The following is an 18,924-nucleotide window of genomic DNA, read 5'->3' as shown; positions in this document are numbered from 1 at the left end:
TATTTTCATGTGGCGCCCCTATTTTGTCATTATTGTTTATCTGTTGTTATGGCTCTTGGTCCAGGGAGGCACACCTGGAAATCAATTTTACATCAGTAAGTATGTATGTATGTATTATTAATTGTAGAGAAAATCAGGATATACTTTCGTTGTTTTACATGTAATAAATTCCTTTATTTTATATGATCCATCTTTCTTCTCTGACCATTCTCTTCTCCTGAAAGATGTGTCTTGTCTGTCTAATCTCTACAATTACACACAGCACGTTTTCTACACCTCACAAAGCTATTCGAATTTCCTAAGCCTGTCAGTGGATTATCAATGCTGCTTTTTGAAGCTAGTGCCTGAAAGTTGAGAAGGTTGGGCCATGAGTGGGGTTACTTCTTGTGTAAGAGGTGAATTAATATGGTACTGGAAAGGAGGTGTAACATAGATGAACGTAAGTTGCAGGAGACATGGTTGGCAGTGTATAAACTCTCTGGAAAGCTGAAAGTCCAAAGGGGTAATTTATGAACTGGAAAGCAGGATGCAAAGTGCAAAACATGTTGCACTTGGTGGGCATGGTGAGTCCGTTCAACATCACTACTGCACTTGACTCATTTTCAACCCTCTAACAACCATGCCCATGTTTTGATCTATTAATGTGGAATTTAAATATATATTTAAACATATATGGTGTAGGTCATCATCATCATCATACATAGCAATCCTGATTGAACAGTCGAGTTGCACACCGATCTTCTTATATAAGTGGAAAATACATAGTTAACTGAGCTGAATCACAACAATTAATGACATTAATCAATCTACAGACAATGCTGGACTTGGCCTACTCGCACCTACCAGAGAACCTGACATTGGGGCTCTTTTTCAAAACAAGAAAATGTAGACAATCCTAAATGTTATAGGTGTCACATAGACCTATGGTGGAAATATGAAAGGGCTGATGGAAATTATCCTTGGCATATAATTGTTGTGATGTTTGGGAACAGCAATTTGGTGGATATAGTATTTGCAATGATTCTTTCACCTTGCTGTTATCCAGAATTTATGACAATCTATATAGAAATATCTAATGAAGGTGCCATTCAGTTATAATTTGTTAATCGAATACTGTTGTCAATTGTTGTCTAGGTTCAGTATTTATCCATATTATTTAATAGATTTGCTACACAATTGCAATGTGTGATTTGTGATTTTATTTTAGAAACTTTCCATAATTGCATCCATTCTGTTACTTTTTGGATTAGGCTTCTAGTATATCAACTAAGGGGCAGATTTATCAAGGGTTGAATTGAAAAATTTAATTTTTAAATTCGAATTTTGAGCCAATTTTAGTCTACTTCGACTAGGGAATAGTCCAAATTCAATTTGAATTTGAAAAAAAATTTGAAAATTTGAATATTGAAATTGATCATGTACTGTCTTTCAAAAAAATCGACTATTCGCCTTCTAAAACTGCCGAAATTGCTGTTTTAGCCTATGGCCTAGAACCTATTTGGAATCATTTTTTTTTTAAATACTTTGAATAGAATTCGATCGAATACGATTTTAATTCGATTAGAATGATCAAATACAGCCTTATTCACTTGAATTTAAAATATTCTATTTTATTAATACATTTTGTTTTTTGTATTCAAATTTCGAGTTGATGGGAGTTTAAAAAAACTTCCATCACCTCGAAATTCGACCCTTGATAAATCTGCCCCTAAGTATTTGCAATGTTTCCAAATGTTGTTTTATGTAAATATGTGAATTCTAAACCACAGGAGTGGATGTTAAAGAGATACTGACACCTGAATTTAAACTTTTTTTTACATCTATTATAATATTGGCTTTGCAAGCTACTTCTAACTTTGCCATAAAGTATTTGCACAATGCTTTTACATTACCTGTCTGATCCCCCATGTTCCTGTATGAGGGGGCTGCCATATTTGTGCAGCAGGAGTCCGTTAGCATTAGAAACTGTAACTAACAGGCTGAGATGGGACAGTCTGGTTGGCAAAGTCAGAGTGTCAGAGAGTCAGGCTTAGGAACTTCAACTAACAATTATATACAAAAACAAACCTCTCAGCAAAAAATGATCAACATGACCTATAGGTAACATTTAATGTACATTCATATGCTAAAATTCATTTTTTAGTGTCAGTATCACTTTAAAACAGTTGAAAACTTTCTGTGCAACATATACTTTACCTCCGCACAATTTCAGACTGCCTGGAGCATGATCCGTGGCTACACCCTCTCTAATTTACCTTTGTCATGCAGAATATGAAAGTTTGGCCTGTCAAATCATGCAGCAAGCCCACATTCTGAAATAAAAAATTGGGATGATTTAAGCACACCCCAATCTGCATACACCACAACCACATAAGCAGTGTATCTTTTTAACATGGCATTTGAGACAGTCTATTACAAAACAGAGCAGACATTGATCTAACTAATTGTATGGGATCTCATAATTACATCAACCTGCAATATAGAGATTTCCCAGAATATAACTGAAATGGAGCCTGTAGAGTTCATCACTCTTTGGATCAGGACTTATGCATTGTTTCTATATTGGGGGCACTGTATTTAGGGGTGTATGGGAATGTGTTCTTCTGACAAACACCACCAGATAAAATAGGAATAAAGGTCTTTTTTAGCAGGACTTTAGTGATAGCATTTGCTATCACTAGGGTTTTCTTACATATTGGACCCGCCAGTAATTTTCACTTTCCCTGAACTTTATAATAATAATAATAAAAAAGAGTCTACTAGAGCTTACTAGTTTTATTATATGAGCCACGGTTATTTAAATAACAGTATTTATTTGTATAGGTTTGCAGGGATAAATAATACAATGAAACATTTTCTTCCAGTACATATGTATATAACATAGCTTATTGCAAATCTTTATATAAATCTAAAGGTCCCTTGTGTTTTAAGTTGGTTAAAGATATATAAAACAAAACACATTACACGCATTAAAGGTTGAACTTGATGAACTTGTCTTTTTTCAACCATACATACTATGTTACATGTGCATTGCAATAAGGCAACATTCATGGACATTAAAGTAACTGCATCATATCTAGCACATTAAATTCATCCATAACATTATCAGACATGAAAAACATTTCAATACTTTAAGTGGCAATAGAGGGAAAAAGGGAGGAGAAGGGGTGGAGTTAATGCCCTCCAGTGCTGACCAGAAAAATCCCCCAAGATGCAAAGGGAGTATAGTTCAAACACAAGAGTGCCACATGATTCATAATATCTGGTTTATGCACCGGTATGTCAAATTCTAGCCCTCTGGTGGCTTTGGATCCAAAGATCTGCTGCTTGCATTAGCTTGGTGACCATGACAATACTATCTAATACAGGAAGACCTATAAGTTACCAAATCAAGGGCTATATCACTTTCATTCTCTTCTTTTGAAGTCCACTTAGTTTGACTGTCCTTACCACTATCTGTCCATGTAGGAGCTTTTTGCAAACCATTGGTACCAGCATCGCAATTCCTTCGCATAGCAGTATCGTGACCCAACCACTAGATTGTAAACCATCACATGTAAGGCCTGCTAACCACATGAACATTTGTTTCATTGTGTTTTTAATGTCAATTTCAGTTATAAAACTTCCCATGTTTGCAAACAGTGGTAAAATCCAGCATGTATGCTATAAGTAAAGCATGAACATATAAGGAGAAATACATAAGAAATAAAGTCAAAAGAGGGCAGTTGATATGATGAATGACATTGTCCAGTTTTATTGGTTTTAACTGTTTTGTTTCTGTCTGGTTGTGTCTTCAAGAATTAATGGTACAGCACAACAAAATATGTTGGTAAAATAAATACATTACTAATATTCTGTGCTCAGAGCACATTATTGAGGGTCTAGTATTGACTGTGCAGACCTCTCTTTTTGAAACGCATATGAAAAGTTCTAGCAGCCCCTTTATCAGATAGTTTAAATACAAAAAAAAAATAACTGCTGAAGCACTCAAGTAGCCCTTGATAAATGAGAATAATGTACTTTTTCTCTACTGAGAAAACTGCAGTATAATGTGCTTAATAAACCTCCATCTTTTCCAGTACTCATAAGCATAATAATATGCCTACGAGTCATTTTAAACTAACTATTGCCATGTTGGAGGCTCCATCCAGCACATCAAATTTGAGCCTCTAATGCCTGAGATGGAAAACTGCAAATAATAGTATACACAATGGTGGAGAAAGCACCATTTATAAATTGCAGCAATTAAGCAGATCTGAAGAGAAAAAATAGAAATGCTATCTCCGCCATTTCCCCTGCCAAGAATCAGCTGTCAAACATCACCCACAACCCAAATGCTGTGAGAAATTCTGAAGAACGGGTGTCAGCCAAAGTTGCTTTTCAAGCCAACTTGGCTTCTTTATGTAAATGCATGTTACTCAACAAGGAAAAAATCTTGTGTCTTTCAACCAAAACACAGTCAGTGTACTATAAAAGGAAGGACATTAACTTTAACACTGTTTTTGCTCTCTTGTATTAAATAGACAACAGGAAATAAAAACAATTTTGATTACATTGTTGTTAATGTTAAGACTTGTTCACACAACAGACTTTTGTGTCAACATAAACACAGCTACAACATTTCTTTTTGCTGCCACTTATTCATGATGATCTGAGTTTGACTTCACTAACTGTAAAATTAAAAGTTGCAGCCTGCTGCAACTGCCAGCATGTGTTCCAGTATGTACACATTGTAAACAAGCAGGAAACATTTACTTTCTCCCCAATGCTATTAAACAACACAAAAGTCTATAGCGTGAAGGCCTTACAGCACCACGACACAGAAATGGAGGTATTGAAATATGTGCACATTTAGCTCTCCTTTTACAAGTGTTTCTACTGCTTTTTTGCAAGCTCTTGGATGGTCATAAGACTGTAACAGGACGTAGCTGTTCAAGCTGAGTTTCCAAGGCAATTCTCTCCTGGTGGACTTCCTAAAAAAATGAAAAACAATTAATAAGAATCCAACGATTTTATCCATTACACTCGCCCTCCCCCTCCCAACACTGTACCAACATCCTATCTGCCAGCATTGGGAGTGGCTACATATTTTAAATGCTCCATCTCCAAAGCAATGTTTCTAGGGGCAAGATGTCCAGTCCCGTAATGGTGAGCGATGTCTTTTGCTGCACAGCTGGTCACTGAGCTTGGCCCCTGTAGTAGGCTGGTGGAAAGGACTCTGATTACTCACTTCACACTTGGTCAAGCAGCTATTTCCCCAGTCAGGTGTGAGAGCTGTCTGTCTTTCTAACATGCAGAGAGGGGAGCAGAAACCCCAGCTAGGCAAAAGAGTCTGGTGACCGCAACGCCATCTGCCCGACTGTTATTCTGGTACTATATACACCATTGGTAATAATATCATTATATTCCTTTGTATGCATACCCTTTGCCTTGGAATGTGCAAGGAACTGGAGGGGTATAGCATTGTTCTTCCAGCCTACAATAGCTGCTGATACCTCAGAAAGCCCTCCTATCATGTTGTATCTTGATATTCTTACCAAGATACATTATGAAAGTTTGCTTAGTCAGTATCGTTTACGGGTACAAAATCATTAGTATGCCTTCTTGTTCCACCTTCTATTTGATCAACATATTCTGACAGCTCACAAATAGGGCAATCTTGGTTACAGTGTGCAATTTTCAATGCAATCCTCACCTTCAGTTGTTGCTGTAGTTCACTATTCAACCTGGCAAGCACAGCATTGGCCTCTTTGTTTTTCCGGATGGCTGTCTGAATAGCTTTCTTCCTTTTGGAAGGCTGCCTGCAAGAAGGATAAGTTTGTAAAGACCAGACCAAATAATGCTTTACTTTTGCACAGCGCTAAAAGGCCACACACCAAACACATGTGGGCAATTAGCTCACGATGTAAAGGTCAGATGAATTAAGATGCTTTTTGCAAATATTAGGCTAGAATATTTGCATGATAAAGAGTTGATAGCTATAAAACATGATTATTATTTTGTTAGATGTAGTGTCCTTTATAGAAAAACCAAGATTGTGCTTGCTTCATAAACAGTCTGGTGAAAACCTCCAAATTACAGGAAGGCCATCTCTCATAATTCTAATTTTTAAAATGATTCAATCTCTCTCTCTATAACAAAACAGTACCTTGTATTTGATGGTAACTAACTGCATGAATGCATATTCGTGGCAAAACAAACATATTGGGTTTGTTTAATGTTAGGGTTTTTTGTTGGTATATAGTTTGGAGATCCAAATTAAAGAAACACCCCCTTATCTGTAAAACCACAGGTCTAATGCATTCCAGATAATAGATTCCATGCCATTACCTAAAGGTATAGGGTCTAGCTAAAAGCAAACAAGTAAGCATCCCTGTTCTTTAATTAGTTCAAAATGGTCTGTATGTTTTGGCAAGAAGAGGGCATTTTATGCCTTTCACTTGTTTCAATCACTTTGTCATGCCTCGGTCAGCAAACTAGTTATAGCAGTCGGCATATGATGCAATGTCTGTTCCTAGCAAAATGTTTAACAAAGCATGGCCCCCTTCAGCTAAAGGATGCTATAGCCTTGGGATAGAAACTATGTCCATTACCTAGAATAGGCATAATCGGCACTAATCAGCTTCTTTGTTCACTGGATTATAGTAGCTGGGATGAGAGGATGATGCTGTACATTTTACATTAGAACAGCTTGTCAGCATATTCATTATTGCTTACTGTTGAACTGTGCTGAACTGTGGGTGTCCCACATATAATTAATGTGTTAAATGCACTCACTTTTTCTACTATTAAAGTATACAGATGTCAACTCCATTCTAGCCTACATGTAGCAACATGGAAGATAGAATGGACAATGACTTACTATTCCACTTGCATAGCTAGGAGCAGTTGGTAATTTAACTTTGTGCTTAGTAACTTAGGCCAAACTATGGAAAGCTGTTAGTTTACAATGGTCCTCCCATAAATCATATTTTTCATATGCAGGACAGATGAACAGGACACTTATTTACTACTACCAATCACTATTTTTACCACTTTCATCCTACTGTAAAACTTGCAGAACTTTCTCCTTACCTCTGTGGTATTGTACCCAAACTTTGGTAATTTTTCAGTCATAGCTTTAAACCACTGTTACCCATCCCACATCTTCCCTGTCACTCACTGGTGAATAATGACCAATAGTACAGAGGAGGAGAATGGCAACCTTTTATAATCTGAGACCAAATGATGAATTCCTTTATCCTAACTGGTTCTTGCACATTTCTAATACCATTTTGGAAATCAATAGCAAAACATATTCTGCCATATATTGCATACATAAAAATTGCATATACATTGTTTTCATGGGTGGAGAACCAGTGCCGTTTGTAAAATTTCAAATTAATAGTCACTCCATCTTACGCCTAGTACAAAGCACCATGTTGGTTCCTAGCTTACAATCCAGATGAACAAGTGTTCAGTTCAGTTGCAATGTACATTTGTATACATATATAATTGGTTAGTTCCTCATCTGACCTGTGCACACTTATGTTGGCAAACACATATGGAAATTTTAAATTAGAGGTAATTTTGTGCTTCCTGGGAGTTAGTTTCCTGGGAGTTAACATGCACTGGACTCCTGCAATTATCCAATTACAATTATCATTTACCTTTGAAGTATTTTTAAAACACCTAACTTCTCAGTTTGTTCACATCCTTTATGTTTGTATTCCTTTTGTTTTTCTCTTTCAACATCAATATTTCATTCATATATAACAATAAATAATAATAATAATAATAATAGGTATGTAGAAAAGGTTCACAACACTATCTATTATCTTCATGCCCTGCCTCTTCATCACTTCATTTGCTAAGCTTCACTTTCTGTTTAATCTTCACAACCTAACTCTCCTGCTTATTAGCAGATGGTCTTAAATTAAATATTGCTTTTCCAGGTCCCAAATGCTGTGTCATCTGTTCTCAAGGGTGATCCTGGCCCCTGCTCTGGGGGAGGGGGGGGGTCCAGGACGCTAGTGCAGAGAGCACAATTGCACTCTCTGCCCTAGAAGAGATGAATTTCCGGTTTGAAAACCGCACATTTGACTCTTAAAGGACATCAAAAAATGAAAGTGTTTTACGGTAATAAAAATATAATGCCATGTTGCCCTACACTACACTAAAACGACTGTGTAGCTGCTGTGTAGCACTGGGGGCAGCCATTCAAAGGAGAAAAGGCTGAGGGTAAGTGTTTTAGACAGTTTCCCCTTGTATTTTGTACACCTGAAGTGGTCCTTCAATCCACCCAAGCAGCTACTGCACCTTTCCTGTGTCCATTGTAATTGGATTAAGTTCAGCGCTTGCCCAGTAGGTTTCAGAGTTTAAAACTATAAAAAGATATTGTGCATGTGCTCGGGCTCTCTTCCTTGCTTTTCTCTACATTGCGGGGAGGTGGGTACAGGAGTGGGTCTGAGCCGGTGACAGGCCCTGGTTATGGAAAGTTTATCTAGTGGTAGAAGTTTGTGTAATAATCGCTCTAGGAGTAAAAGTCAGAGGGAGTGTGTTTAGTGAGCATCTTTCTGGCTCCAACAAAGACAGCAGTTGGGGTTAGCACTCTCGCGGTAATCCAGCCACCAGACAGGGACATGAGTGGGTGAGTTCAGGAGCAAGAGGAGCAAGATACCCCATGGGACCCCTTGTGCTGGGGAAAATCACCAAGACAGGTGGCACTACCCCTTAAAAGGAATTTATTTGCAATATTTCAACATGTGAAGGTTTTCCATGTTTTGCCTTAAATGATTCTATGCTGCTTGAATGCTGTGACTAAGATCTACTAGCAATTATTCAATAAAAAAGTTATTGTTTGAAGGAACCCCCTGGACTGCTGACACTTTTCTTCTAGCTAAGCTGTACCTCACGAGACCTACATGATTCCCCCGAAAGGTAAGATGTTTAAATGGACACGCACACTAACTGCTGGGAGTTGCAGGGAGTTTCCCACAGCACAAAGGTATCTGGAAAGCATTGGAATCAAGGCACACCAAAACCACACTATAATCTCAACACTGCTAAAGCGCACTCAAGGACGGGCTACAATGATATTATAGATACACAGATATACATTGTCAGAATAACCATTTAACTTTGCTTCATTGGTATGTAAAACATTGGTATACAAAACAGGACATCTTTTTCCAAAGTGTTTTATATAGGGTTTTCCTAAAAAAAATTGCTGTAGGTTCAATAATTTCTACTTATATCATCAAGTGAACATCTAGAAATGCCCTATGGCTTTAGAAATGTTCCTTATATAACAATAATAGCTGACAAATGCACAGAAATACAGAAGTTGTGGAAATGTGGAAAATGAAAGGTGGTGTATTGCTTCTTGTCTGTAAACAATGTATTAGTGTATACAACAATGTTTCAGTCTGCTGCCAGTAACAGAAGGCGTTCCTTCTGCCAGTACTTTCTGATAGCCTACATAAAATTACACTCTTTCAATATTTACTACAGTTTGGATAACTGTACCATTCAAGGCTGGTAGCTAAGAGAGTATGTTAGGAAAAATCTAAAGATTTATTGATGGTGTCCTACACAAGCAAAATACCTGTGTTAATGTTGGTGTACAATGTTCCAAATGGTATTAAAAATAAAATATTCAGCTTTAAAATTATCTGTGAAAGCTGTGTTCTGGTGGGAATGCATAGTAGCTTGGAAGAGATCAGATGTAGTATTGACAAAGCCTGACTTTTATTTAGAGGGAGGTGATGGTGGAAGAAGAACTTTTGGAGGGGAGGTGAATTTAGAAGAAGAGCATTTTAGAGGAGAGGTAATAATATAACAGCTTTTTACAGGAGAGGTGACAGTAAAAGAAGAGCTGGCATTATTCTTAGGGAGTTAGGCACCGCAAGATAAGTTGGCACTCCATTTAACAGATAGTGTTTTAGAGAGCAGATGCAAAAGCACTTACTATGAACAGATTCTAAAAAAGTATAAGGAACAGAATACAGATAAAAAATATTTCCCTAATTTGTATCATCAGACCTTAAGTCTGGTAAAAAAAAATCATTTTAACATTAAATAAACCCAAAAGGATTGTTTGGCCACCAATATGGATTCATGAAGTTTAGTTTGTACCAAGGGACTGTGTTAAATTTAAATTATTTGCTCATTATTATTATTATATTGTACTTCTAAAACCCACTTTACAGAACAATCAAATGTCAAACATTTAGCAATTGTTTTATAAATGAAAGTACTTTTGAACTGAAGGATGAGACTTGAGTGATGCAACAGATGACGTCACACTTGATACAGATGACAACTCATGGTTTTCCAGTACTTGACTTTCGGTGAGAAATTTGCGTCTTAATGGTTTCATTGGAGGCTGGCTAAGCAAGATTTCCTTTAGAGGCACAAACAAAATGCATATTTAATTTTATATCACATGTTCAATGATTGCATTTATCCATTTAATTAAGGTATGTGTCTAGTTAAGTGCCTATACAGAGAAAATATAGAGCACTACATCTCCAAAATTCGGCTTTTCTAGTGCAAGAGAGTGCAATTGCACTCTCCTCACTAGCGATGCCCCCCCACAGACTCCCAAGCAGGAAATGTAAGCAGGCAAGGGGGTTGACATTGCAGGAGTTGCCTCAGGTAGAAAATGTAAGCAGCATCAATACTGGAGAAGGAGGAAGTTGAATATACTCAAGCCTTGCTACAGGCTTTCCTTAAAAATCCATGATTGGATATGACATGTTTGATTTTTTGCTAACCAATCTGCTATCACAGAGGGAACATGCAAAAGGAGAACATCAGAACTAAGGGGGTTATTTATCAAGGTCCGAATTTTTCTAAGTATAGAAAAGTTAGAAATCTGAGCAACTCCAACTGCCCAAATGGACCTTATTTATCATTAAAATAATGCAGACTTTTTGGCCCGAAATCATCAGATATCGGTACAGACAGCAGCTGGGACCTTCCCCATTGACTAATACAGGATCCAGAGAGCTTTGAGATGCTGGATTTTTGGACTCTGATAATTAAGACCATAGGACTTTAATAAATCCCGAAAAATTCGGAATTTTTTTTTTTTTTTGGGAGTTTTTGGAATTTTTTGGATTTCGGATATTTCGGATACTTTCTCTTTTCTGAGAAGAATTTGAAAACAGAGCATCATTTGCAGTTCTCTGCAGGTACTGCTAATCAGATAAAATAGTTGGGTGAGAGCAATTAAGTAACTTAACACCCGCAAGCTGATAGTTCAGGAATGTGAGTTTTCCATTGGGTACAAAGTCAATATTTATTTTGAGCACTAACTAGACATTAGGTTTTATCTGTTGAGCAGCCTATTGTGAGGCAAAAGCAAAATGTCATACATGTCATCCCTCAGGACATTACATCAGAAATGACCATGAAATTCTTTGAAATAGTATATATACCAAGGGTGTCAAATGGCATTTTTCTGTATATGAGAGACCCGCCTTATTACTTTATCATACAGACAGAAAGAAGATCATCTGCACTCATATATTAGGGACATTTCAACAGTTTGGTTGTAAAACAACTCCCTTTTACACAATACAGCCATTGTTTGTCCATATACTGCAATATATTAAAGCTGGGTAACAAAGCAAATTACACATAAAACTAAGCCCCTGTAGAAATGCTCAAAAAAGTACTAGAATCCTTAATGAATCAGATAAAGGTTAGTGTAGGGTTGGTTAGACCAGGGATGACTTTGATCTTGTTGACCAGTGAATATATTGCACTATATGAATAAACAATCCCTGTTTTCTTTAAAGTAGAGGGCATTTTTGGGTATAATAATGCACAAAATGTCTGTCTTCTTTCAGTCTGTATGATTCTTGTGGCCACACCCTCCACCTAATAATCTGAAATTGTTTAGTGGTGAGCACAATATTCATTGTTTATGAAAACTATCCCACTCCATCCTGTAATAGATGCAGAGAAGAATCTTAGCTCAAACCAATAACTAGACCATGCTCCTGAGAATTAGTAGCAGATCCTAAAAAGTTAAGAGGAAACTGATACAGTGTGTGGGATACATTGTTCTTTGGCAGCCAACATGGCTAAATAATAGGTTAGGCAAAGATCCAATTTTTAATATTGAATGTGATATCAAAGATAATGAAAGACTGAAACGTTTTCTAAAATAAAGTACTATAACACTAAACACTGATTTATAAGCAGAAGGGACCAGTGCCAAACTAACTTTATAAGTTCATTTGAGAAATAACTTCTATATACTTTTAGAGGGAATCTCCACCCACAAACAGTTTTTTTGGAACAACTGCTACCAAAAACCATGAATTAATTTTCTTTTGTAATATATATTACCTCCTTGTCTTGTTTGTAATCTGATTTGATGTATAATTTATACAAAACAAATAATAATCATTGCATGGTAACATATTTGCATATAAATAAAGAATAATTATTATGTTATCATCCTTTAATTATACTGAACCAACCTATTCTTCTGAGCTTTAACGTGACTATTATTTACATCAGTCAGTGAAACTTATCAGGGCTCATAAACAAACACATCCCAGTATTATTATCCCAACATGTTATTATCCCAACATTTGCAGCACTCATAATTAAGTGAGTTTACATCTGATGCTTTAGGTGCAGGTCTGCTGCCCCAATTGACGCAGCCCACATTCAGAAATCTTTAGGCACAGAGTTGCAATTCATGAGAACAGACTGGGTGAGCACCAGTTTGAACTCACCCGCTGCTGGACCCGAGTGAATTCCCCCAGCTCGCCACTGCTTGTGCCAGTTCCCCTACAATGCTGCAGTGCTTCATGCAAAGAGTAGGAAGCTAATAACACCCCCCCTCAAATTGCACCCTAGGCACCTGTCTACCCCTAGTTTTGTCCCTGCCTACACTGAGCCTGCAGCATCATGCAAAGCTGCTCCCAGACCTAGTTTCAAATGCACATGCTCCTGCAGCCTCTGAGTCAGCGAATTGTTAGAAGAGGATCAAAAAAGGCAGAAGATGGCGCCTGTTTACGACAGGTTTACAAGTAGAAACTCTTTTGAATGGTACATGGAACATACTGTGTGGGGAGGTAGCAGGAAGGGAGACCAGTGGAGATCATTTGAGGGGGGCTGGGGTTTGGGGGTTTAGTTCCCATTTAAAAAGTTTCATTGATACATGCATCATAACTGAGCTCTATAATCTATTGTCCCTATCATAATCACACCCACTATGGTTATTTTCCTCAGGAGCCAATTATCTTGCCTTTACTTTATTTTTGAAGGGTGGGTAGAAACCAGAGCACCTGGGGAAACCCACAGAAACATGGCGAGAACATGCAAAGTTCTTACACTGCCCAAGTCAGAACTAAAATAAAGTTGTACACAAAACCTCTCTTGTATGATATTTAGTCCCACTGAATATGCTTCTCTCAGCTTTTTTTTTTAATTTTCTTCTTTTTCCCAAACATATCTGTATGTGTTACTCTCAGTAATATTTGTTAATAATGCTTTTTTTTAAATTGTGTATAGGATATACTATTGCCTGGGCACACTTATGAGCTCAGCCACTTTGATCCTAATTTTATACCATGTCTCTGTCTCTGCTGCAAAGACCCTACCACCAGCACCTTATGTAGGTCTTCACTTGTGCCTCATTTTATGCATATGCATATTTCTTGATTGTTACTTGATCTGTGTCTAGAATTCTGTATGCATATTAGAACCTCCATAGCTTCATTGTTACCAGCTTGCATGTTGCCAATTTGGATTGCTAGTTCAGGAAGGCACAACCTGCACTCCCGCACCATTTCCTGAACAAACATCCCCCAACACACTAACTTAATAACAGCTGCTGGGCCACAGACTAGACATTCATGGATACCAAAACCATAACAAAGTTTAATTAGGCTTTATAACAGCAATCAGTAAATATTATCCCTTAAGCATGTAAAAAATATGGTCAGATGGAAAAGGTAACAAATAAATGTGGAGAAAGAAATTGAGCTGAATGAGAAATATTTTGAGAGATCTGTGCACCAAATGTGAGCTGCATCCATCTTACTTTTTTGGCAGGACTGCTCTCTTCTGTCTGCGGCAGCATTTTATTCGTCTGGGGATGTAACTCAATCTCTGCTACCCGCTCCCTCTGGAGAAAGAAATTAGAAAGAAAGGCAACTAGGAAGAGTGAAATAAAAGTGCCAATGCATTTTCAGCACAAACAGCAAGACTTTAATCTACAGGTATCATGTAAAAATGAGTTGTTCATAATTTTATTATCCCTCCTTAATGCCATATGTTGCATTTTGTCTGGAAACACTTCTGAAAAAATAATCAGAGCTGCCATAGAGGCTTGGTACTAAGAGGCATTAGTTATAGTTGTTTTCATGTATGAAGGCTGTGTGTAAAGAGTTTTACACATATACATCTTTTAATACTGGCAAACAAAGGAATGTAATAAAACTAAATATAAGCACCATAAAATGGAATTTACCATTTTCTGTGCAAATACAATGTTGCTTCAAACCTATAATTGAGCCACTAAGGGTTTGAATTTGTCAGCTCATCATCGTGCTGCCCTCCCCAACAGACACGGGGGTATGAGAAAACAGTTATAAGGAGGAAATATGGAAATGTCAGCAGCTGAAATAGCTAGGGTTTGAAAGAATAGCTATATAGAAGGAAGCTATTGAGACAGTAAAATGTATTTATGGGCTTTTTGTGCCACCCCAAAGAACAGTGCCATTAGGTAGCAACCTCCTTTGTGATGTTTCTTTAAAAACACAAAAACGTTGCATTCCAAGCTAAACTAGAGCAAGTGCTGTTTGTAGATACTTCCATTGTTCTGCAAAGCCTCATACACACAGTCCCTTCTTTATGCACAGAGTGTTATCTGTTGTCACCCTTGCACTGTGCCAAGACCTAAAACATGGCTACAATAATACTTAAATATTATACAGGAAAAACCTCCCCAAAGAGTCTCCTATTCTGGCTTCAACTGAATGGTGCTTTAGCAGATTATATGAGTACAGATTTCCAGAAAAAAACTCCCTGATTTATTGCAATTAATGAACACCAGTAAAGTACAGTTTACATAAGTACTTTAACAGCGTGCTTAATATCAGCAGGCATCAATTTTCTTTTCTGCAGGGATATCATATGAACAGAAAGTGAGCTAGTCCTTCCAGAAGCCATCTAAGGCATGTTTTAGGAAGTAACATGGAGTCAGGAGACATTATGGCTAATTCCTAGGAAATCTACAAAACGTCCAATGCCGATGATGTCTCTGGAGCAGTGACACTGGAATTTATTGTAATATAAATTTTCTTATACGAGGTTGAAGCTTGCCTGTTCAGAAAGCCAATTTCCTTTCTGGTTTTTTTAAATGTCTTTTAAATAAATGGTAACTCAGACAACAAATATATGACTGCTCCTCTGTGATGTGATCCTATTTCTTTTTTAAAAGGTGTGTGTGTGGGTGAACTGTTCTGCAGTAAGTAGGATAATGACTACCTGTAGATGCTGCAACAAGAGAACCCACCAAATTTCAGTCTGGCTCCTCTACATTTATTCTGTTAGGAGAAGGGAGGTATTATTAAAAATCACTCCCCATAAAGCCTGTTCTGGATCAGTTTCCCCATGGATTGTATAAATCATTTAGAAGCCAACAAATATATACTGTATATAAAATAGTGGTTGGCCAGTCATCTACTTGTTATAGCCCATATAGTGGTCTTTTCGGTCTTAAAATTGGTTCCATAAATTACTATTTTCTTTTAGGTTAATTTATAAAATAGATATATATTAGGTGCTGACATTTAAAGAAAGTGTACTTCCTTATTATGTGTTATTTTAACATACTTCTCAGTTGTAATTAAACAGCAACCTGAGGGATGGAGGTGGGACCTTTTAGCTGAGAAGATTTGTGGGCCCGCTGTATGTAATTGTGTAGTTCTCTATCTTTCTGTCTGTAATGGATATCTAGGTGGGACTGTTGTCTATGGTGGGGCTGCTCGCAATTTTTCTGATTTCTGTAGATAGAAGAAATTACATACTGTACTATATTAAGTAAAAAGTATTGCATATGTTATGCATATATGTCCACCTTGCCGACCTTTAGCTGTTTCAGGCCTATGACTCCTAGCATCCAAAAATGCTGAAACCAGAAGCCAAAATGGGTTGCACATTCAAACTTTTGCACCATTTCCAACTTTTGCATCAGCAAAAATTTAACCACAATTAGGAGAATTCTTTTTTTATTCATTGTGCCCTGAGAAATATAACAAACAACCTATCAAAGTCTACTACTCTTACTAATGCCAAGCACATTAACACAAAACTCCTTAAAAAGCCATATGTCCATAGACGAAAAAAGCCTATGAGATTTATATGGCCTCTACTGAATATCTCTGAAATGTTGTGGCACTGATTGGAAAATGAACCAGTAAATGCTTTTGCTTTCTTTTTCAGTAGTGATCTAAGATTGCTACATATACAGTAGTACAATACATCAACTTGTGATGTCCTTAAAGTGCCATCTAGTGGAATTCTACAAAATGCAGAATGAATGGTGCAAAAAGCAGGAAAAAACTTCAAGAGAACCTGTCAGTGGGACAAGTAACAAGAAAGCAGACTGTGACACAATTTTTTTAATTTTGTCATTATTTTTTGTGTCTTTTTTCTATTCAAGTACTCTCCTGTTCATACTTCTTTCTGACAATAAAGCAAATGCTTGGCTGCTAGTGCCAGAGAGCCAAGGAGGCAGCCAGCAGTTAAAATTCCAAAACAAATTTAAACAATCCAAAAACAATACCATATTAAAAGAAACCTTACAGTTAATTTTTAGTATGGTATAGAATATTTCACTCTTTGGGGCAAATTTTCACTTCGGAAGTCTCCACCAGACTTCGTGCAACTACGCCAGCCGTTCTTTTGTGCGCATTCGTCCAAATGCAGAGTTACATCTCGGCAAGAGAACGCTGGCCTGCTTCCGTCAGCAATAATTTTTTGGCGCGAAAATTTCATAACAAATTTTCTCTAGTGTTATGTAACCCTATTTTGACACCTCTTGTGTTATAGGATGTACACCTTTAATAAAAATACAGTTTCTTACCAATGCAGGGCATGAATCCCCTTTCATATATGAAAGGTACTGGTACTTTCTCTGACACAGTGCTTCCACCTAGTGGGATACGGGGATGCACACATGGGTGGCCCCACTAGGAACAATTAATAAAACACACAATGCGCCAAACAAATAGAATTTTATATAATTGAAGGAAAAAAGGTAAAATGCAATTACATTTCAAAATAAACCCTGCCCTGGGTTACCCATGTGGTCTTCCAACTCCTGGCACAGTATATACCCAGGACACAGTCCCACACTCCTGCTCTTGCTGGACAAACACAGTCCCTGTCATACGAGCTCTTTATCTGATGTATAGCTACCTGCGCCAAATACCTCTCCTTTGGATAGAGGCAGTAGCTCCCACATAGCAGGCTATTGAGCCAAACCTGTTCTCACATAGGGGACACTTGCTGTAGCCATTCCAATACCTTTCCCCAGGCAGAGACTCACTGAGGGCTCACACAGAACTGGTACAGGCATCTACAGAATATCATGGAAATCTTGAGGCCAGCTCCAACACTTATTAGGAGTGTGAGCTCCTCTACTTTCTCTGCTGCCTTGGAGCTCCAGACATTGGACTCCAGTCGAACTCCCAAATGATTATCGGGGTCCTGGTATCCCTGAGCCCACCAAGAACCTCACCACCCATGTGGGGCCTCTGGCTGCAAGAGCACAGCTGAAAACAAATCACTCCATCCTGAAGTGAATAGGGAAAACTGAGCCCTGAGCACATGGCAGTTCCGCATTTTAAAGAAACAGTGACATCTTCTAGCTAAAATTTAATGAGTATATTAAGGTCATATGTATGTATTTATAGTGTTGTTGAAATTGTGTAGAAATTGCTGAAAGTGGCCACTTTTTATTAAAAATGTCCAAGGAAGCAAAATGAAAACAGAGATCCTCTGTTGTACTTCTCCATGATCCCATCCTAAAACAAATGTGGCATGAGCTTCAAATGTTAAAAAAGATTGTAAATAAGATACAACTTCCCACTTTAAATATGAAAAAACTTTTTTGTAATAATAATAATAATTTTAAGGCTGTAGCTTCATTGTATTCATTCGCCAGTCAGAACCTGGTGACATTTTGGTGAAAAGGGTAACATATTTAAATTTTGATAAATTGGGTATTTACGATTGTTCACCTGAGCGAAAATTTGCCTGGGAAGACGCAGTGAAAGTTCACCAAGCGATAAGGAAATTTGCTAATCTTTTAGTGAATACTGTAGGTGATATTGTTGCGAATTGTCTTTTTAACGAAAATTCGCTCTTTAGTAAATGTGCCCTTTGTATCTTTTTAATTTGTCTTTTAATGTTTTAAAGTTTTTAAATTATTTTCCTCGATCACCTGCCTCTTTCAAGATTTCAAATTGGGGTCACTGACCCCAGAAGCCAAATAATGATTGATTTCTTGTCCAACCTTTCTGTTTAGGCCCTCTCCTTTTAACCGTTAAATGTTTTATTTAAATCATAGCCTGGTTGCTAGTGCAAATTGCTAGCTAGCTAGCTGCTGAAATTCCAAACTGGAGAGCTGGTAAACAAAAAGCTAAGCATTTAATTTAAAGGTGAACTACTCCTTTAAATATCCTGGGGTTATTTATTCTAGAACAAGCACACATCCAAATTCAGTGTCACCCCTACCCACCCATATGTACAGTATCCACCCTAATGCATACAGTTTTAGGTACACAGCTGATATTCTACTTTTATGCAGATATTTTCCATCTGTCATCATAAGAGAGAACATTTATACAGACAATCTTCTTGTGTTGTTTTTACTCTTTACACTGACAGATAACAAGGCCTTTTCTT

The 18,924-nt window shown here is 37.4% G+C and overlaps 1 protein-coding gene across 2 annotated transcripts in view; it reads right to left on the bottom strand.

Moving 5' to 3' along the window:
* Window positions 1–2,760: 2,760 nt before the first annotated feature.
* The window catches only part of reps2.L (RALBP1 associated Eps domain containing 2 L homeolog), a 71,363-nt gene continuing 55,199 nt past the window's right edge, over window positions 2,761–18,924 (bottom strand). Inside the window, exons 18-21 of one of the 2 annotated variants that reach the window (XM_041582234.1) lie at window positions 14,051–14,118; window positions 10,239–10,384; window positions 5,696–5,801; window positions 2,761–4,973 (exon numbers count right to left, since the gene is read on the bottom strand). In XM_041582234.1, coding sequence (XP_041438168.1) covers window positions 4,905–4,973; window positions 5,696–5,801; window positions 10,239–10,384; window positions 14,051–14,118 — 389 coding nt within the window. In that variant the 3' untranslated portion in view covers window positions 2,761–4,904. Of the gene's footprint in view, window positions 4,974–5,695; window positions 5,802–10,238; window positions 10,385–14,050; window positions 14,135–18,924 lie in introns of both variants that reach the window. The other variant, XM_018246875.2, reaches the window with a different exon arrangement.

Source organism: Xenopus laevis, chromosome 2L (assembly GCF_017654675.1).
Source record: "Xenopus laevis strain J_2021 chromosome 2L, Xenopus_laevis_v10.1, whole genome shotgun sequence".
In the NCBI taxonomy this organism is placed as follows: domain Eukaryota; kingdom Metazoa; phylum Chordata; class Amphibia; order Anura; family Pipidae; genus Xenopus; species Xenopus laevis.
This window is presented reverse-complemented; position numbering and strand designations above follow the sequence as displayed.